This window comes from Lacerta agilis, chromosome 7 (genome assembly GCF_009819535.1).
Source record: "Lacerta agilis isolate rLacAgi1 chromosome 7, rLacAgi1.pri, whole genome shotgun sequence".
In the NCBI taxonomy this organism is placed as follows: Eukaryota; Metazoa; Chordata; class Lepidosauria; order Squamata; family Lacertidae; genus Lacerta; species Lacerta agilis.
Window position 1 is genome coordinate 21,478,981 of NC_046318.1, and position 21,484 is coordinate 21,500,464.

Consider the following 21,484-nt stretch of genomic DNA (forward strand, 5'->3'; position numbering starts at 1 on the left):
CTGGTCATATTTGATACAAGTAGAGAAAAAGAATGAGTTTTTGCTTGATCCAGTAATAAGCCAAGTCAACATCTCTGCACAAAATCCTATAAATGTGCAGAGATCAAATAATATTGAATCACTAGGCATGGAGTAGAAATTTGGTTGAGGAGACATTTAAAATGGAATCTTCCAAATTTGTAGTTTTCAAAACAATGTGTGAGCTGAAAACAGCGTCTTCTTTTTAAAGATTTGTACTTACCTGTACTTGTTTTGTAAAAATAATATTTACAAAAATCCATATATTAGGGGGGAAATGTGCATAAAAATGAAGATATTAGGGAAAGTAGCATAATGAATGCATGATATTGGGGAAATTGCTTACAAAAATGTGTATATTAGTAAAAGGTAATGCATCTAAAATGGGTATATTAGGAGAATTTCACACTAAACTGCTTGTGGATTTTCATGTGGATCTTTTTAAAAACAATAATAGCAAACTCTAGCAAAATGTGGAGAACTAAATTTAAGATTTGATTCCTTCAATTCTCATCCTATATGAGATTTGTTGCTATCAGCTCAAGGCAGAACCATAGATTGCCTGATGTATGTATGTATGCTTGGATCATTAATTTAACATGAATCAGATATCATGTGCCAAACATGTTGAATCATTTCTAAGATTAGTATGCAGGAAGATATCCATCCTGCCGATGTCACATATGATCTAAGAGTCATGTGAATCGTCCCTAACATTCATATCAGGATAATAAGTGCTGCTGCTATAATATTGCCTGTGCAACTGAAGCAATGTTCCAATTTCATTCAAGGTCCTGCATTGGGACGAAGTGAAAGAGAGTGACAAACCCAGAAGCAGGAGCCTTGGACATTCAACAACCAGACTGAGAAGGGTATGTAGAAGAACGCTTGGATAAAAATTAGATGTATTCCTCCCCTGCCCAAAGAACCCAGCTTGCATATTAGTATTATCTCCTGTTATCTCAGCATCAAACTCCATGCCTGTTGGGAAGAAACATATCTGAAGGAAGAACAGAAGCAGCGAGCAGTGAATCAAACTTTTGCATGGAAGCGCAAATGTCATTTTCACAAATACATTTGAAACAAAATATTCAGATGTGAAGTTAACTGCCCCTCCTTAAGTCACATGGGGAATACAGTCTACAATTATTTGTGGTGTATCTGTATCTGTGGCTTCTGATTTGTGGTATCAGTGCAACATTGGGAAAACTATAAAATTCTATGAGTCCACTTATGGATACATACATTTTGTAACTTCATTGCAGGCACAAGAAAAAGTTGAAACCTGCCCCATACCAAGGCCCCGTGCTGAGCCAACCAAGCCTGAACCAACATGCCCCAAACCAAGACCCCGTCCTGAGCCCACCAAGCCTGAACCAACTTGCCCCAAACCAAGACCCCGTCCTGAGCCCACCAAGCCTGAACCAACTTGCCCCAAACCAAGACCCCGTCCTGAACCAGAACATCCTAAACCTTGCGACAAAAGACGAGTCATTCATCATCCAGCTCCTTGCCCTGAGCCTGAACCCGAGCCACCTTGTCCCAGACGTGTAAGTTGTGAAACATCTGGAGAGTTTCATATAGATGGTTTTTCTTTATTTTTTCTTTAACATTTAGGGGGCTATCTCGTAAGTATTCTAAATGATCCCACACAACTTGTGATAGAATCCACAGGAAAGTAGGAACAAAAAAGCTAGATCCAGATGTAAAATCCTTGCTCAGATGTGAAGTTCAATGGGTGACGTTGAGTCAGTCACCATCCTCCTTCTAACGTATCACAGAAGGTGGCTGTGGGCATAAAATTGAGTAAGTCACATGAAAGATGTCCTGAGCTCCCTGGAGGGATTCAGATGTGATAAATGTTACTTCAAAGTAGGCATCCCTGAGTTTAATATGACTTTCAAGTAAGCATTCCTGCCTGAGATAAGGGTATAGATTTTCTTTCTCACAGGACAAACCCTTAAGAAGCAGCCAGGCGTCATGAGAATTAACCTTCTTTTTCTGAATCCTTAGGATGTTCCCTGCTACGAGTGTGAGAAGCCTGAAGGAATCCATACGGCATTCAGCAAAATCCTCGCAACTCTTAATGAGCCCAGCACCAACTATACCCTGAGCTTTGCCAACAAGCTCTATGGAAACAAGGACATCGCCTTCATCCAGGTAACTCTAATTTTGGCCCCTGTGGGTGCTCCACTGCACTGTGAGAACCAAGCGCACATTGCAACCTGCAAATGACTGTATTCTACCATAAATGGAGTCATCATCTACTGGTGCCTGTCAAAGCTGTTCCTCTTTCCCAGGCCATCAGAGGAAATCATAACAATTGCTTGCTCTACAGTGGTGGTGGTGGTGGTGGTGGTTGCTGCTGTTATTATTATTATTATTTATTATATTTATACCTCACTCATTGAGAGGAATTGGGAGGAACTGAATTTTTGAGGGCATTAGGAAGCAATTGGAAAATTCCCAAATGAGAAAGGTGATTCTGGATATTTTCTCTCTCTCTCTCTCTCTCTCTCTGTGTGTGTGTGTGTGTGTGTGTTTGTCTATATATATATATATATATATATATATATATATATATATATATATATATATATATATGGATCTAATGTTTTCTTGTTCTGTTCAGAAATTCATTTACTGTGCTCTGAAACTGTATTTGACTGAAGTGGAGAACGCTGATCTGCATAATGCCCCAGAGGAAGTGAGGAGACTCATCAACCTTTGGGTCGAAGTCCAGACACATGGTAAGACCACAGCACACTCCAATGACTTCTTGATATAACTTTCATGACAGGGAGGTCATGATTTTTATTCTGCAAATCAGGAACCAATTAAATCTTTCCGAACCAACAATCAGTTAAGAGCCCATTGTGGGATGGCCTCTGCTCTCCTCCAAACCAGAGGAAAGGTCAGATTATCAAAATAAATGAAACTGGTGCCCATAATATTTTGTTTATTAAAACATTTAAATACCCCCATTCGGCTGCAAAGAACCTCTCAGGGTATAATTATATACTTCATCTATCAAGTTGCTTAATCTACCTTCCATAAATAGTGAGTTACAAGTTTAATGCTAACTCATACAGTGTAATATTATAGCTAAAATCTGAAGATATTTTTTTTAAAAAGAAAACCTACTATATCCATTTCTTTCCCAGGTAAGATCAAGGATCTTCTCCCCAAGGACAGCTTTGATTGCCTTGCTCAGCTCCTGTTGGTGAATGCTCTCTTCTTCAAAGGACAATGGGAAGTGAAATTTGACAAAGAGCTCACAGAAGAAGCCCCCTTTTACCCTCATCATGCAGATGAGGTGAGTTTGAAACATATTCCTAGCTTCCTTGCTTCTTTTGTGCAGAGACAATATACCTTGTAACTTCCAGAATACATGTTTAGTGTTGGAGTTGAGTTCCCCAATAAGGCCTTGATGGAGGTCACTCGAAACACTTGGTGCAAGGAAGGCTCTGCAATGCTGGACGGTCGTCATCCCTTTTAGTTGAAGATGATGGCCCAAAACAAGAGTTAGCTGTCCTAAAGCCCCACTGCTAACAATGGGGTTTAACTTGGCTACTTCATACCAGTCCAACTGATTTCAGTTAGGCATGAAGATGACTAAATTTAGCAGGATTGTTGCTGAAATTACGAAAGAGAAAAATCTGCTCTCTCCATTTTGTTTTTCTCTGGGAGGTTTTTTTAAAATGCCAAATCTCATGATCTCAAAGAAAGAAAGAAAGAAAGAAAGAAAGAAAGAACTTCCCAAAGCAAACAAAGTCCCTTCTCTCTTTTTAAATATTTACTTTTTTCCTTTTCTTCACAGAAGGAATGCCACAGCGTGCAGCTGATGCACAGGAAGGGTGTCTACAATGCAGGGACAATTGACCTATGCAATGTTCAAGTCCAAGTTCTTGAGATCCCCTACAAGAACAATGAACTGAGCTTTGTTGTACTGCTGCCAGTAGACTGCAACGCAGAAGCTCTTGAACAGGTAAATGGTCTTTCCATTCCTGTGATACTGTCCATGGTGTTTTAGCCATCACTGGCCCTCAATTTCAATAATACTGGTGTGGGAAAAGTGTGTTTATTTATTTATTTTTCTTATTGTATTCATCCTTGTTTTGATTCAATCTGGGATTGGAATGATATCACTGTAACCTCTTTGCGTTCCTCTAGCTGGAAGATGGACTTAGCCACGAGCATCTGCTTGACCTGTCCTGTCATCTAAAGGCCATTGAGGTGGATGTGGCCATTCCCAAGTTCAGCTCAGAGAAGAGCATTGAAGCCAACGAATACCTGAATCTGCCCAATCTGACTGACCACGAAAAGGCCGATTTCTCTGGAGCAACCGCAACAGAAGGTGTGGCTCTGACTCAGCTGGTCCATGATGCTGCTATTGAGATTGATGAAGAGGGTGGTGAAGAACCAGAGGCAGTCCCTTGCACCAAGGATAGGCGTCCACGTCGGGAACCTGTGGAGTTTCTGGCTGACCATCCTTTCCTCTATTTCATCCGGCACAATTGCACCCAGAGCATCATTGTTTTCGGTAGATTTGCAAAGCCAGAATAAAAGAAGAGTTCTGATGCATGAAACAAGATCAATGGAAAACGGATATGGATGATGTTTTATAGGGGGGAAAACTAGTATTTCCCCCTCTTTGTCTCATATTTTGTAATGCCAATCATTGCAGATATTTGGTCAAAGAGAACTTTCACTTGGTGGTGGGCCTAATTTTCATGGTATGATAATGATGTTTTAAAGGATTGCTGTGCTACCTGTCTGCAATTCTTTCTCTGCCTATTTTACAACCTTTTGAGGAAAAGCTTGCCTCCTGAGCTCTGAATCGTGTCCTAGTTCTTAAACAGAAATCTAGGTTATCTGAACAGCTGATAAAACAGAAATGTCTATATTCTGAATGGAAGAGAGCTTCTTTCCCTTAAGGTCTTGCATGAAGCACAATATTAAGGACGTGCAGTTTTCTGCGCTACTATAGCACTGTGATCGAAGAAGCTGCCCTTCTTTCGGCCACAGTTGACAGCAGAAAGGAGCCTGGAGGCAGGAACACGTTACTACTCTGGAATCTGCTTCCTGATGAATGTCTTCCTGTTGATTCCTGTTGCAATCTTGTCTGAATAACTGAAACACATTTGTATGCCTTCTGTGGAATTACTTTCCCTGAAGTCAGCATGAGGCTGCCAGCCTACACCTACTTACCTTTAAGTAAGCTCTGCTGAATTCAGTGGGACTTACTTTTGAGCAGACACATATAGCATTGCAGTACAAAAACAGTAAACGGTAGTCTGGCTCCTCAAACTGATATTTTTTCCCTATGATGTCTGTGAGACTATACCTCTTTCTTTGAAACTTATGAAACCCTGTTGCATCTTTTTCTTCAGAACTGCACAATATCTCAATAAACAAAGCATTTAATAACATTGTTGTTTTGTCGTTTTCACTTATGTGAGGTGTATTGTAGAGTATGGGTTCTCAAGGTACTCCGACAACAGTTTTTTAAAGCCTCACCTAGAGTTCTAAAGCCAAACTATAAGATAGGAATCCCCCATTCACATCCAAAAATTGAGACATAGGAATACAGCTAGAAATACACACAAACATAGCTACGCAAACAACCCTCAGTTCTGCTCCCTCCCGACTTAAACACGGCTAGACAAGACCCCACAGCCCCATGTAAACACAGTCAGTCAACCCCCCCTCAAAATAATCTCTACCCAAACACAGGGAAGCAACATTTCCACAATAAACCTGTACGAAAACAGTCAAGCAATACCCACATCCACCCAAACATAAGCAAGCAATCCACCCAAACATAAGCCAGGATACTCTTCTGAAAAAGCACACACAAGGACACACATACCCCACAAACTGCATACCAACACAGCCAGGAACAGCCTCCCCTCCAGCTGAGAAAACTCCACAAAAACATAGCTGAGGAACACTCCCGACCCCTTACAGATGCACAGCCGGCCAACACCTCCCCTTCCCCAAACCCCAACCAACAGGGGCGTAGCAAGGTAAATTGGTACCCGGAGGCAAAAATTTTTTTGTCAGCCCCCCCCCCCCCAGGCATGGGAAGGTCAGGTGGTACCTGGTGCGGAAAATTTCTTGTCAACCCCCCCCCCCATTGATTCCCCTCCCGCAAAAATGGTTTTACGTTATTTCATATTTTCTTACAAAGGAATAATAACAAGTAATAATAATAATAAATTTTTTTATTTATATCCCACCCTCCCTGGCCAAAGTCGGGCTCAGGGTGGCTAACATCAGATACATAACATTGGTATAAAATCAAACAATAATTAAATTACCTCCTAAAAACATCTCAAAATCAAATTAAAGTCTAATTAGATGGCTTTCCACAGGTTTAGGGTTGGGAACAGTAAGTGTTCTCTGAACTGAAATGCCAGCCTTCATGACATAGGAAAACAGCCAAGTGAGCAGCTACTTTGGTGGAGGAGGGTCAAGACATTAACCGATATGCATAAAATTTCATATATAGCTATATAATCCCTAGTATAGTAAGATAAGACTTTTGGAGCAGGCATTTAAAAAAATTCCAAAAAAATTCCAAAAAAAATTCAAAAAAAATGTTCCTTGATAATTTGTCACCCCGTCCATTATGGAAACCGGGGCGGCCCGCCCCCCTTGCTACGCCCCTGCATAGAACTATCACCTTCATTTCAAAGCTCCCTCTATACACAGCCAAGCACTCCCGCTTTCCAACCACTCCAAAAACCCTACACAAATGCAGCCAAGACAGCTGGGCAGCATGAAGCCCTGTCCCCACTCAAAACACTCAGTCAGACTATCACCTGAAATCCCATACAAGACATAGCGGGGAAATTCACCTAGTGAATTAAACAAAAAGTTGAGAGATGAACACACTTTCCTTTGCAATGCTGAGGTAATCTCTAAGAAAGAAGAAAGCTTTTTGTTCTTAGTAGGGACGAGTTGTCCTGCCTGGTTTGGTTCTGCCAGTTTCTCATATTTCCAATCTTAAACTCACTCCACTTTGTTTCTGCAGCAATTTTCAATTTCTTTTTTTTTTTTTAGTGAAAATTTGCCAGCATTTTAGTGTGAATTTGTCCTAACAAACACATTTTTGTTTGTTATTTTGCCACTATACACATTTTTTTTTTGCAAACATCATTTCCCTAATAAAATTCATTTTTGTATGTTGTTTCCACTGATATACACATTTTTGTACACACTAGTTGCCGGGATAACTGCCTTGCAAAATTCATAGAAATGCAAATTTCAAAGGGTGCCTGTGTTTAAATATTGTTTCAGAAAGTGCAAAGTTGGTAGGTTTATGTTTAAATGAGAAGCTTATCCAATTTCTCCTCCATTCCAACAGCTTAGCAAAATACAATAGGAACATTCCAAGTGAATTCAGAATCTGGGCAATGTGTACCAATCTAGTATTTGTATAAGCCTAAGAAATTTTCAGTCATGGTCGGACGTACAGTACTTTGATGTGGCAGAGGTCGGATCTGAGACCCAAATGCCAACCTACATATTTGACTCAACATAGCACACGAAGTATCCATTTCCCAGAAGGAAAAGTTTGCAAAGAAACCCATGAACACCGCCATCCTCCACACCAAACATTGCCAGACACCTGCCCCTAAACCATACACAAACACAACCAGGAGACACTCCCATACCCCTCACACAGAAGCTGTCATGCAACACCTCCCCTTTGCACAAAAATACCCCACACAACACAACTTGCTAACAATTGCCCTGATCCACCCGCAAATATAGCCAGCAACACCCGCACCCACACCCGCACCCACACCCACCCCACAACACAAACAGATGCATCCAACACACACATTCAGACTCCCCAAATAACACACCCATGCATGCAATGAGAGACTCAAGCAGATTGAGGAGATGAGACCAATAGTGGGCCCAACAGTCAACAGGGCACTTTCTGCATGTGCTGTAGAGGGAAGCGAGGGGCAGATGAGGTTCTTCAACCTGGGAAGGTAGTCAATCTGTAAGTTTCTATTCCTCTCACTGTGCAGTCACAAGACTGTGTTTTTACATTCCACACAGATTGTTGGAGTCACGGGGAACGGATGTTGCTCTACTCTGTTTCCTGTTGTTGTTCTTTGCTTCTTCTTCAGACTTCTCTCAGCCAGAGAAGACTTGTTTTCTTTTACTCTGTTTTATACTTAGCAATAAAAGTAGCTTGTAGCACACACCTATGTCTCAGTCCTCTGCGCTTATATTCTGCAAGATACCGTATTTTTCGCTCCATAGGGCGCACCGGACCATAGGGCGCACCTCATTTTTAGAGGAGGAAACAAGAAAAAAAAAACATTTTTCTGGTTTTCCTCCTCTAAAAGCCCTGGTTTTTTTTGAGGACCAGCTAAAAGTTTTGCAGCTTTTTTTGCAAAGGGAAAAGCCCTGGTTTTTTTGAGGATCAGCTAAAAGTTTTGCAGCTTTTTTGCAAAGGGAAAACCCTGTTTTTTTTAGGATCAGCTAAAAGTTTTGCAGCTTTTTTGCAAAGGGGGAAAAGCAAAGCTCCTTTTGCAAAGGGGGAAAAGCAAAGAGGAAAAGCCCAATTTTTATGGGTTCAACTCACATTTCTGCAGCTTCTAAAGGAAAGGGAGCCTTTTCTACAGTTTCCAGACAGATAGTCTAATCAGCCAGTCACATGTTTTTGTGGAAACAAACAACCTCCCTCTGCAGCATATTCAACACTGGAGGCCTGGGCAAGGGGGCGGGGCTGAAAGGGAGCCGGGACTCTTATCTCTCTCCTGATCTCTTGCTGATCAGCTGCTGAGCGGGGTCCTTTCAACACCCCCTTTTCTCTTTGTAAAATAAAAAGCATGATCCTCTTTTGGCCCCTGGGCAATTCAGCTCCAGGGACCACCATTTGCTCCATAAGACACACAGATATTTCCTCTTACTTTTTAGGAGGAAAAAAGTGCGTCTTATGGAGCGAAAAATACGGTATCTGAATATGTGCTGGTGTCTGAACAGCACGGGTCATAATAAATTGTCGGGAGAGGCTGGAGAGCTGCCACTTATTGCTGATGGGGAGACAGGCCAGAAATGTTCCTGCCGCCCAACACAATCTAGGAGAAGGAAAACTCTGGTTGTTTTGGAGGACATCTTTGGAAGAAAGGCTAAGGAGTAAACCCTACACAAATCTGGAGTGGAGTCCCTAAGGTGGTTGGACGGCACCTTGTATGCTTCCTTCTGGGAACTGCTACAGCCAAGCTGGTGCCAAATGCATTGCTCTGCTTTCCTTTGGCCCACATCAGCGAGGCCAAGAGGGGAGCCTCGTCATCTGGGCAGCCCAGGACCTCCATGCACATTGCCCAGGCTTGTGCCCCAGGGAGGTCACTTCGGTGCTGCTAACTCAGTGGTTTAACTTCACTCCCAGAGGCACACTTGATTGTTGGATGCCAACAACAACAAACAACAGGTGAGCAATCAGGCCATTGCATTTTGCACCAGCTGAAGTTTCAAGACCATCTTCAGAGGTGGTCCCACGTACTGTGCAACACATTGCAGTAATCCAGCCTACATGTTACCAGAGTGTAGGCCACAGAAGTTAGGCTATCCCTGTAACGATAGAGGTGTATCTGGACCACCAGTTGAAGCTGACAGAAGGCCAAGTGACAGCAATGGCTAGAGGAGCACCCCCAAGCTGTGTACTCACTCCTTCAGAAGGAGTGTAACCCCTCAGGAGCAGGCTGTCTTCCACCCATCAGGTCTAGGGAACCAACCACTAACAGCACCTCTGTCTTATCTGGATTGAGCTTCAGTTTATTGGCTCTCATCCAGTCTATTACCAAGGCATGACACCCACTCACCCACTGTCACACCCGTAGATGCAAAAGAGAAATAGAGTTGTATGTCATCAGCATACTGCTGACAACACACTCTGAAACTGAATGACTAAACTCAGCAGCTTCATTTAGATATTAAACAACACAGGGGATAAAATTGAGCCCTGAGAGACTCCACATGGAAGGTCCCATGGTGCTGAGAAACACTCCCCAAGCATCACCTGTTAAAGACAACCATCCAAGTAGGACTGGAACCACTGCAAAGCACTCACAACTCAGATAGCCTCTCCAGGGGGATACATTGGTTGATAGTATTGAAAGCTGCTGAGAGGTCAAGGAGGATTAACAGGGACGTATTGCCCCTGTCTGTCTCCCAACAGAGCTCAGCATATAAGGTGACCAGGGCAGTTTCTGTGCCAAAGCCAGGCCAAAACCCTGATTGAAATGGATCTAGAAAATCCAAGAGCACCTGGATCTGGTCAGTGACCACCTGCTTAAGAACCTTGCCCAGAGGAGGGAAGTTGGCAACTGACTGGTAATTAGGTTCTTAAAATCTAGGGATAGTTTCTTAAGAAGTGGTCTTGCCTTCTTCAAACAAGCAGGAACCACCACCTCTTGGCATTGACCACCTCCATGGCCTAGGCAGTTGTCTCCTCTTCCAAGAGGGGCAAGGGTCCAATCCAAGCACTGTGTCCACATCCTCCAGCCTCATCTATTGAAACTTGCCCAACAAAACAGGATTAGATTCTGCATTACCTGCACTTTGTCCATTTGAATACAGAGGTACCGGGTTCGTCAATGAGGGCGGAGGTGTATCCACACCTGCACCATGTCATTGTGGATGGCTATATGCCAGTATCGCAACCACCACTTCCTTCTTCATTCACCTAGGGCATAAGCAGGAAGGAAAAGGCATGAATAACCTTATCAAGGGGAGGGTTTTCAAACCTGCAATAAGTAACCACTCACTCTTGCGGAGGGTGGGATCTAGAATTATTGTAGACTGAAAGCAGCTGTTGAAGATGAGTATAAATGATTCTGGATCGAGAAAAAACTATGTTTTTGTACCACAAACTGGTCAGTGTGAATGCAATCCGTATCTGAGAAAGAACAAAGCCGTGGGTAGGGGCAATTTTGATCACAAAAAAATGTAAACCACCCATTTCCTAGTACTGCAGTTATCACTGTCACCATCCACTGAGACTCTGATGTGCCAATATAACATTTTTTCTAAGTAGAACGAATCTCCAGTCATAGCCATGCTTCCAATTGTTTGAAAGAGGAAGGGGCTGAGAGGTGGGAAGAGGTGGTGCCAAGATATTGAGGGGAGTGGGTGTCAGGGCTTTTTTTCAGCCAGAACTCACCCTCTCAGGTGGCAGTCATTGCCATTATAAGAGAACAAGCACCTCTTTTTCTGGCAAAATAGCACTGGTGGGTGTAGTTGAGATTTGGTGTCATTGCTCAGTGGCTTCTATTGGGAAAGGTTCGAGCGACATTTGACACTCAAATTCCACGAACCATTTCCCTGAGATATTTTTAAAAGCCTGCTCACTCTTGGTGCAGAGGCGTTGCAGGACGGCAGAGGTTTCACGGGGGGCCTCGATGAGGGAACTTGAACTTCAATGCCCTTCCTGATAGGCACTGGGGGCATAACCCCCTGTTGCATATAAGGAACTGGATTCTAGCCTGCGCCCTGCTTTGGCAAATGGGGATGCAGGCTGGGCCTTGGGCCGTGCCAGGGGGTGGAGCTGATGGAGCAGGCAGGCTTCCCTTCGATCCACCCCTTGCCCCATTTAAGCAGCCCACACCTGGGGCACTACCTGTTCATTAAAAGTGATCCGGTCTGCAAATTTATAAGGGGAGGAGCTGTTCAATGGCCGTCCAGGATATTTTGCAGTCAGATTTCCCCTCTTCTAGGTCAACACTGTAAAAAGTCTTGCTGTGATTTTGCAGACCAGTTCCTGCCTTCTGTTATCCCCTCCACCAGGGGCGGCTAGTGCTCAATGGAACTGGTGGAGAAGAAGACAGGTAGGCAATTGGTCGGTGGAGCCAGATCCAATGATGAGCAAAGCCAACTCATTTCTCGTTTCCCCCCTGTCCTCCTTGCTAAGTTGTACACAGGAAAGACTGGGACTAAAGAGGAAGAACCTGGCAGGGTGTGCCACACCTGCACTGGTTGTATGAAAGACAGGTGACGACTGAGTGAAGGTAGACTGATTTTGCTGGAGCAGTGCCCCAATAGCCCTAGCAGGTGACCTCCACTTCCCTCCTTATGAGACCTACTTAAGAAGATTGCATGTAATAAGTAACCCTGCTACAGCTGGCCAAGCTTACAGACCAAAATAAAGACCTATATCAACATCAATATAGATCTCCCTACCTGCTCTCTCTTGGGGCGTGGGTGGCGCTGTGTGTGTTAAACCACAGAGCCTAGGGCTTGCTGATCAGAAGGTCGGTGGTTCTAATCCCTGTGATGGGGTGAGCTCCCGTTGCTTGGTCCCAGCTCCTGTCTACCTAGCAATTCGAAAGCACGTCAAAAGTGCAAGTAGATAAATAGGTGGGAAGGTAAATGGCATTTCCATGTGCTGCTCTGGTTCACCAGAAGCCTAGATGCCGCATGGTCATTGCCACCAGCAGTGGCAGCAGCGGCAGCCATGTGAGCCATGTGCCTCACAGGTTCGGTACACATCCCCCAGCACACGCCTCCACCCCAGCTGCCCAGTCCAACACTTGCCCTGTCCCAGGCACCAGCAACCCGTGCTACGCCACTGCATCCACACCCAACTGCTAGAGATCAAGTAATCTGTAAATTCAGCAATTCTTAATTCTTAAATATAATAACAGCATGAATTAAAAGCAGACTGGAGCATCCAGTTCTTTGAAGCCCCCTTCAGAAATAATAGGGGAGGGAGCACACCTCCCATTGGTGGTCCCCTGCTCGTGCTTTTGCTTGGTGGCAGTGGCAGAAATGAGTACTCTTCCCACAATGCCCAGCCTGCCATGGAAGGCTTAGACGACATCTTACTTAACGAAGTGCTTGTCTCTCTTAAACAAGAACTGAAGAGTAAAGAGAAATTTCTGGCTCCCAGCTAGATATCAATAACTCCATTGCCACCTAGTGACTAAATCACATAATGGCACTGTCCGAACAATTCAGGAAGTTAAGAGGGCGCTTGCTGACATAGAAATGAACTAACACTCGGCGTGCCCAAACTCCCTCCAATACTGTGCAAGGTGTAGAATTAATCTATTTTCAGTCAATTCCCATCTAAGTCAAGTGATTTCTTCCTTGATATAGATGTCCTTTTTCTTCCATGAAATGGGTCTGTGTTTTATCCTCAGAGGAGATGCCTAGCAACGTTCTGGGGCACTGTGGGAGAAAGGGCAGGCATAAGAAATGGTGGGTTATCGACATGCTTCCAACTGCATTGTCACTGACTATTGAAAAGCGATTGGCTATATTGGAAACTTCAATTTTTGACGTTGTAGTTTTGCTTGTTTACCTTATGACATCTTTTTGTTTGTTTGTCTGTTTATTGGACCTGTTTATATGATTTTGTAGTATTTGTATCTTGTGATTCTTCTCTTTACTTTTATTACTTTGTGCCCAGAATTGGGATTGAAAATGTTAAATGAGGATATTCAGAGCGGAAACACGAATGTTCCTCAGAGCTCCATACGTATGTGTTAAATAGTTCATGGCACAATGAATTATCTGGATGAATTCTAGCAGATCACAGAATAGCCTGTTCATCCTAGCCCTGCTTCTCTTGACTGTTTTTGGGACATTGGTCATATTTTAGATTTTATTTTTGTTCTAAGCCATGTGAATAACAAGCTACCCCACAATGGACTCCTGGTTTGTGAACCCTAAAAGTTAAAAGCACATAGCAAGTGATGTCTCTCCAGATGTTACAACATACAAAGAACCTAGATAGGTAGAACTAAAGTTACATCTGATACAACCTTCTGTTTTGAACAGTGTTCAGTCTGATGTTTCTTGAAAGGTGGCATGTATGTCAAAAACAACAGCTCTCCTCTGCCACTCATGCTCAGCGTCTTGAATTGTATTTGGAACTATAGTGCTTCTGGACTTGGACATTTCATTGAGTCGTTTTGACTGATAGAAACATTTTCCGGGAATTTGCCCAATCTGTCTTTAAAAACATCTAATCGAGTGATCCTCACCATTTCCTCCAGTGGTGAATTCATACCCACTGCCCTGCTGTGTCATTTTCAATTTCTTGCAGATATTTTTCATAGCACATGCAGGGTGGTGTGGGGAATAATAAAGGAACCCTCTGCCTTTCCTGCCTCTAGGGACACACATTCTTTCAACGGAGTCTCTTGGGGGAAGACTTGGTTTTAAGGGATAATTCCAAGGGGATATTTGGAGTGCTTTGGGACACGCTGACAATACACCAATGATGACAGGGTGTGTCACATCAAGCCTGCACTTTGCAGTAGATGAAGTATACATAATTAAGCAAAGTCATACAGGGAGTATATGTGGCAATCCAAGATAATTACCTCTGATCATTAGAAATGTCCAGTTTTTGCATCATACGGATTTCATTATGTAAAACTGAATTAATCTAATTTTTTGCAGATTCAGAAAATACAAACTAGTTTAATGGTTGTGGGGGTGTGAGATGATCAGTATAAATACCAGCATCTCACAGGAGGAGAGCATCACACTCACCTGCCAGACTCCTATCATCACAACTGAAGCCAAGGTAAGAAGCTCTCCTTTCAAGCATCCATGCAGCCTTGTGTTGGGCGATGTGCATCTTTACCGCAGTTCTTTTATCATGGGTAGCTCTTCAAAACTGTGGGTTTGGTGATAGAACGTATTGCAATGCAGAAGTAGGAACAAGTATATCTGTATTCTGAAGGATCCTGAAATGATGAGCTGTTTTGGTCTTCCCTCAGAGCTTTTGAATTCCATCATGACCACCCTGCCTGAAGCCAATGCTAAATTCGCTGCCGAAGTTTTCAAAGTGTTGGCCACCGAGCACCCATGCGACAACCTCGTTTTCTCCCCTGTGAACCTCACCTCAGGCCTGGGCCTACTCGCTTATGGATCTGGTTGTGAACAAGCAGCCGAGATCGAGAAGGTGGGTCTAATCAAGCGGTAGAGATGCAGCCTTCAAACTGGGTTCATCACCGGTCATATTTGATACAAGTAGAGAAAAATAATGACCTCACTGTGGCTTGATCCAGTAATAAGCCCAGTCAACATCTCTGCACAAAATCCCATAAATGTGCAGAGATCAAATAATATTGAATCACTAGGCATGGAGTAGAAATTTGTTTGAATGGAATGGAAATCTTCCAAATGGAATCTTCCAAATTTGTAGGTTTCAAAATAATGTATGAGCCAAAAACAGTTCCTTTTAAAATAGATTTCTACTTACCTGTACTTATTTTGTAAAAATAATATTTACAAAAATCCATATGTTAGGGGGAAATGTGCATAAAAATGAAGCTGTTAGAGAAAGTAGCATAATGAATGCATTATATTGGGGAAATTGCTTGCAAAAAAGATAATGCATCTAAAAATGGGTTTATTAGGAGAATTTCACACTAAAATGCTTGTGAATTTTCATTTGGATCTTTTCTAAAAAATAAAATAAAAATGAAATAGCAACTATTGCAAAACGTGGAGAACTAAATTGAAGATTTGATTCCTTTAATTCTCATCCTATATGTGATTTCTTGCTATCAGCTCAAGGCAGAACCATAGATTGCCTGAAGTATGTATGTATGTATGTATGTATGTATGTTTGGATCATTAATTTAGCATGATTCAGATATTGTATGCCAAATATGTTGAATCATTTCTAAGATTAGTATGCAGGAAGATATCCATTCTGCCAATGTCGCATATGATCTAAGAGTCATGTGAATCGTCACTAACATACATATCAGGATAATAAGTGCTGCTGTTATAATATTGCCTGTGCAACTGAAGCAGTGTTCCAATTTCATTCAAGGTCCTGCATTGGGACGAAGTGAAAGAGAGTGACAAACCCAGAAGCAGGAGCCTTGGACATTCAACAACCAGACTGAGAAGGGTATGTAGAAGAATGCTTGGATATAGATTAGGTGTATTCCTCCCCTGCCCAAAGAACCCAGCTTACATATTAGTATTATCTCCTGTTATCTCAGCATCAAACTCCATGCCTGTTGGGCAAAAACATCTCTAAAGGAAGAAAAGGGTCCTTGAGCACTGAATCAACTCTTAAAAGTACAAATGTCGTTTTCCTAAATATATTTGCAACAAAATATTTGGATGTGAAGTTTACATCACCCCTTGAGATGGAGGAGGATTAGAGCATGAATATATGTGTCTGATATCAGTGCAACATCAGAACAAGGCTTGAAAGACTTGCCAATATTTCTTATTCCTTTATTGTAAATGGGCTGGTATTGAACTACCTATGGATGCAGACATTTTATAACTTCATTGCAGACCCAAGGTGCTGGTGGTGCCAAACCGAGACCCCGTCCTGAACCTAAACCTTGTGACAAGAGACGAGTCATTCACCATCCAACTCCTTGCCCTGAGCCAGAGCCCGAGCCACGTTGTCCTAGACGCGTAAGTTGTGAAGCATCTGGAGAGTTTAATCTAAATAATAATAATCACACACACACACACACACACACACACTCTTAGGGGGTTATTTCTAGGTATTCTAAATGATACCACACAACTTGTGATAAAATCAACAGGAAAGTAGGGATGAAACTGCTAAATTCTTGCTCAGATGTGAAGTTCACTGGGTGATGTTGAGTCAGTCACCATCATCCCCCATCTAATGTATCTCAGAGGGTTGCTGTGAGCATAAAATTGAGTAAATCACAAGGAAGATGTCCTGGGTTCCCTGGAGGGATACAGATGAGAGAAATGTTTACTTCAAAGTAGGCATTCCTGAGTTCAATACAACTTTCAAGCAAGCTTTATTGCTTAAGATAAATCTGTAAGTTTTCTTTCTCTCAAGATATACCCTTAAGAAGATTAGCAGCCAAGTGCCGTGAGAATTAACCCCCTTCATTTTTAATCCTTAGGATGTTCCCTGCTATGAGTGTGAGAAGCCTGAAGGAATCCATACGGCATTCAGCAAAATCCTCGCAACTCTTAATGAGCCCAGCGCCAACTATACCCTGAGCTTTGCCAACAAGCTCTATGGAAACAAGGACATTGCCTTCATCCAGGTAACTCTAATTTTGGCCCCTGTGGGTGCTCCACTGCACTGTGAGAACCAAGTGCACATTGCAACCTGCAAATGACTGTATTCTACCATAAATGGATTCATCATCTACTGGTGCCTGTCAAAGTTATGCCTCGTTCCCAGGCAACCAGAGAGATCTACTACTATAATGATTATCTGCTCTATGAAAGTCTCCACCTGCAAAATTTACTGTTCTGAAATTACAAAGAGGCACTGAATCTTTAAGGGCATTAGGCAGTAGTCAAATGCAAGAGATGGCTCTGGGGATTTTCTGTTTTGTTATATATTTACTGATACATGGATCCAATGTTTTCTTGTTCTGTTCAGAAATTCGTTTTCTGTGCTCTGAAACTGTACTTGACTGAAGTGGATGGTGTTGATTTCCACAATGCCCCTGAGGAAGTGAGGAGACTCATCAACCTTTGGGTTGAAATCCGTACACATGGTAAGATCACAGAATGCACTAATGACCTCTGGCTCTTCCTGACATAACTTTCATGATAGGGAGGTCTCCGATCTTTGTTCTTCTGATGCTTGTTCAAAAAACCAGTTAAATCTTTCTTATTCCCCAAGAATAAGCTAAGACCCATTGTAACCTCTGCTTTCCTTCAAACCTGAGGAAAGGTAGGATTGATTTGTTGCAATAAACTGGTGCCCATACTATTTTATTTGCTTATAAAAACAGTTAAATCCTCCCATTCTGTTGCAAAGGACTGCATAGGGTATAATTAAGTACTTTATTCAAACTGTTCCATTTATTCTCCATCAATCATGAGCTACCAATTGTATCCTCACCTTTAATTTGGAGGAATACAGTAGATTAGTTAAAACCTGCCCCACCCCCAAAAAACCTATTTTAACAATTTCTTTCTTTGCCAGGTAAAATCAAGGATCTCCTCCCCAAGGACAGCTTTGATTGCCTTGTTCAGCTCCTGCTGGTGAATGCTCTCTTCTTCAAAGGACAATGGGAAGTGAAATTTGACAAAGAGCTCACAGAAGAAGCCCCCTTTTACCCTCATCATGCAGATGAGGTGAGTTAGAAACATATTCCTAGCTTGCTTGCTTCTTTTGTGCAGAGACAATGTACCTTGTAACTTCCAGAAAACATGTTTAGTGTTGGAGTTGAGTTGCCTTGATGGAGGTCACTTGAAACACTTGGTGCAAGGAGGGCTCTGCAATGCTGGACGGTCGTCACCCCTTTTAGCTGAAGATGATGGCCCAAAACTAGAGTTAGCTGTCCTAAAGCCCCACTGCTAACAATGGGGTTTAACTTGGCTACTTCATACCAGTCCAGTTGATTTCAGTTAGGCATGAAGATGACTAAATTTAGCAGGATTGTTGCTGAAATTACGAAAGAGAAAAATCTGCTTTCTCACTTTTCTTTTTCTCTGGGAGGTGTTTTTCCACCCAATACTGAATCTCATGATCTCAGAGAAAGAAAGAAAGAGAGAAAGAAAGAAAGAAAGAAAGAAAGAAAGAGAAAGAATGAAAGAACTTCCCAAAGCAATCTAAGTTCCTTCTCTCTTTTTAAATATTTACTTTTTTCCTTTTCTTCACAGAAGGAATGCCACAGCGTGCAGCTGATGCACAGGAAGGGTGTCTACAATGCAGGGACAATTGAACTATGCAATGTTCAAGTCCAAGTTCTTGAGATCCCGTACAAGAACAATGAACTGAGCTTTGTTGTACTGCTGCCAGTAGACTGCAGTGCAGAAGCTCTTGAACAGGTAAATGGTCTTTCCATTCCTATGATACCATCCATGGTGTTTTAGCCATCACTGGCCCTCGATTTCAATAATACTGGTGTGGGAAAAGTTTGTTTATTTATTTATTTTTCTTATTGTATTCATCCTTGTTTTGATTCAATCTGGGATTGGAATGATATCACTGTAACTTCTTTGCGTTCCTCTAGCTGGAAGATGGACTTAGCCATGAGCATCTGCTTGACCTGTCCTGTCATCTGAAGGCCATCGAGATGGATGTGGCCATTCCCAAGTTCAGCTCAGAGAAGAGCATTGAAGCCAACGAATACCTGAATCTGCCCAATCTGACTGACCCCGAAAAGGCCGATTTCTCTGGAGCAACCGCAACAGAAGGTGTGGCTCTGACTCAGCTGGTCCATGATGCTGCTATTGAGATTGATGAAGAGGGTGGTGAAGAACCAGAGGCAGTCCCTTGCACCAAGGATAGGCGTCCACGTCGGGAACCTGTGGTGTTTCTGGCTGACCATCCTTTCCTCTATTTCACCCGGCACAATTGCACCCAGAGCATCATTGTTCTCGGTAGATTTGCTAAGCCAGAATAAAGGAAGAATTCATGCAACAAAATCAATGGAAAATGGATACGGAAAATATTTTATAGAAGAGTATTGTTTCCCCCTCTCCTCTTTACTCAGCAAGGCCAACCTTTGCATAGCTTTGGGCAAAGAGAACTTTCATTGGGTGGCGGGCCAAATTTTCACGGTATGACAATAATGCTTTATAGGATTGTTGCTCTACCTGCCTTCTCCTGTCGTTTTACATCTTTTCAATAAGATGTTTGGTAAATGACAATATTCGGTAAGTGCATTTTCCCCTGCACTATAGCACTGTGATGGAAGAAACTGCACTTCTTTGGGCCACAACTAAATTTTTCTAAATGGAACACTAGGGTAGAGCCTGAAGTCAGGAAAATGTCGCTATTCTGGAATCTGCTTCTTGATGAAAGTCGTCTTGTTCTTTCCTGATGCAAATCTGCCTAACTAATTGAAGCAAAATTGTATGCCTTCTACTGAATTATCTTGCCTGAAATCAGCATGAGACTGCCACGCTAGATCTACTTAATTGGAAATAAGCCCTGCTGAATTCAGTGTATTGGACCACACTATGAAACAGGAAACTACAGTCTGGCTCTTTGAAATGAAAATCTTTCCATGTTGCTGGTGCGATTATAGCTTTTCTTTGAAACTTATGAAACCTTCTTGCATCTTTTGTACTGAAGCTGCACAATATCTGAATAAATCAAGCATTTAATAAAACTTGTTTTGCAGTTTTCACTCCTGTGAGATATATTGCAGAGTACGAGTTCTCAATGATTGTGATGACAAATCTTCCCTAGGCACTCAGACAGTAATTTTTATGACTAATGTCAACCCATAAGATAAGGACCCCTCCTTCGCATTTCAAAAATTGAAGAATTGTTGTGCACCACATCGCAAGATGAGTGGTATTTGGGGGTGGGGGCACAGAAATCAGTAACTTTCCCCCCAAACGCAGAATAAGGTAGAGGTTGAGTCTGAAATCCAAATGCCAAACCATGTATTTGACACCACATAATGCAATAAAATATTCATTTCCTAGGAGGAAAACTTCCCACAGAAATACAGATAGGCAGCTCCAATTGCCCCAGACTTTTCCTTTCCTTTCCTAAGAATGCCTCTGAAGGAAAGAAAGATGTCTGGAAGCTAGCCATTGCCTCTGGAAGAGTTTAAACAAGTGGGGGCAGGGTTTGACTTCCTGATACACTGGGTCAGGGGCAGAGAACTTTTCTGGACCAAATGCAGACCCCAGTGCCTCTGAATCTAAACCACCAGACTCTCCCCAGCCCAGCCCTTAATGTTACATGTTATTCCTATCCCCACAGCAGTGAGCTTACCCTGGGTTTGTGTTTGCTTCAGAAATGAGGCACAGTGGAGACTGTAGTGTCTATATGGTTTTATTTACACATATATACAACCTTGGTTTACTATGGAGGGAGTTCCAGCATTACACTCTGCTGGTTCTGAAGATTCAACAGGCAGCTTGGCAGTGACTTTGAAAGGCCCCAGCAGCCAAGAGAGTGGTATGTGTGCTGTGCTCTATGTAGTCCAGCAACTCATCCATGTATTCTTGTGCTCACTGCACTGTCTGGTGGCTGTGGGCCAGGAGGGTGCTGGAGAGCTCCTGGAAGGATCTAACAATAGAGAAGGTCCTTTGGTCCTTTCATAGGTGCAGCAGGCTTTGGTCGACAGGCAGAGAAATCCACCGTGCCACCTCGGTCCCTTTGTTCCAGCCTGTCACCCTCAGCTCACAGAGCGTTCTGCCCCCCCACTTCTCCCTCTCGCAGCTAGCAGGCTCCATGGATCTCTCCCCTGTAGTGAAAACACAGCTAAGAAGCTAAAATCATATATGTGACTGACACTCTTCTTTGAAAATTAAACCAATATCCAAGCTTTAACATTCAAAAATTTTACTTGCAGAAACTTATAGGTAAGTGGGAGCATAATGTTTAGAGTCACATGCTTATCCAAGCATGGGCTTACAGTCTCTTCTTCTAACTTCCAAACAACTGTATTTTTCCTCTCTTTTCAGAGATCAGCCCTTTTAGCCTTCTGTATCTCAGTTAGGCCATGTGTTGCAGTGCCTATGAGAGATGTCCACTTTTACC

The 21,484-nt window shown here is 42.6% G+C and overlaps 2 protein-coding genes across 2 annotated transcripts; both read left to right on the forward strand.

The window, feature by feature from the left end:
- Positions 1 to 537: 537 nt before the first annotated feature.
- On the forward strand, positions 538 to 19,750 carry LOC117049733 (serpin B3-like). The gene is made up of 8 exons (XM_033154614.1): positions 538 to 585; positions 1,284 to 1,484; positions 16,363 to 16,446; positions 16,917 to 17,063; positions 17,408 to 17,525; positions 17,960 to 18,111; positions 18,640 to 18,807; positions 18,993 to 19,750. Exons 1-8 carry the CDS (start codon positions 538 to 540, stop codon positions 19,383 to 19,385), a joined length of 1,311 nt encoding a protein of 436 aa, XP_033010505.1. The 3' UTR covers positions 19,386 to 19,750.
- Positions 3,269 to 4,647, forward strand: LOC117049649 (serpin B5-like). The gene is made up of 3 exons (XM_033154451.1): positions 3,269 to 3,334; positions 3,842 to 4,006; positions 4,192 to 4,647. Exons 2-3 carry the CDS (start codon positions 3,863 to 3,865, stop codon positions 4,582 to 4,584), a joined length of 537 nt encoding a protein of 178 aa, XP_033010342.1. The 5' UTR covers positions 3,269 to 3,334; positions 3,842 to 3,862; the 3' UTR covers positions 4,585 to 4,647.
- Positions 19,751 to 21,484: the final 1,734 nt, after the last annotated feature.

Coding starts and splice junctions, on each gene's coding strand:
- LOC117049733 (XM_033154614.1), top strand. CDS start 538: ATGAGATTTGTTGCTATCAGCTCAAGGCAGAACCATAGATTGCCTGAT. Junction 17,064..17,407: donor AGGACATTGCCTTCATCCAG/GTAACTCTAATT, acceptor TGTTCTGTTCAG/AAATTCGTTTTCTGTGCTCT. Junction 18,112..18,639: donor ACCCTCATCATGCAGATGAG/GTGAGTTAGAAA, acceptor TTTTCTTCACAG/AAGGAATGCCACAGCGTGCA.
- LOC117049649 (XM_033154451.1), top strand. CDS start 3,863: ATGCACAGGAAGGGTGTCTACAATGCAGGGACAATTGACCTATGCAAT. Junction 4,007..4,191: donor ACGCAGAAGCTCTTGAACAG/GTAAATGGTCTT, acceptor GCGTTCCTCTAG/CTGGAAGATGGACTTAGCCA.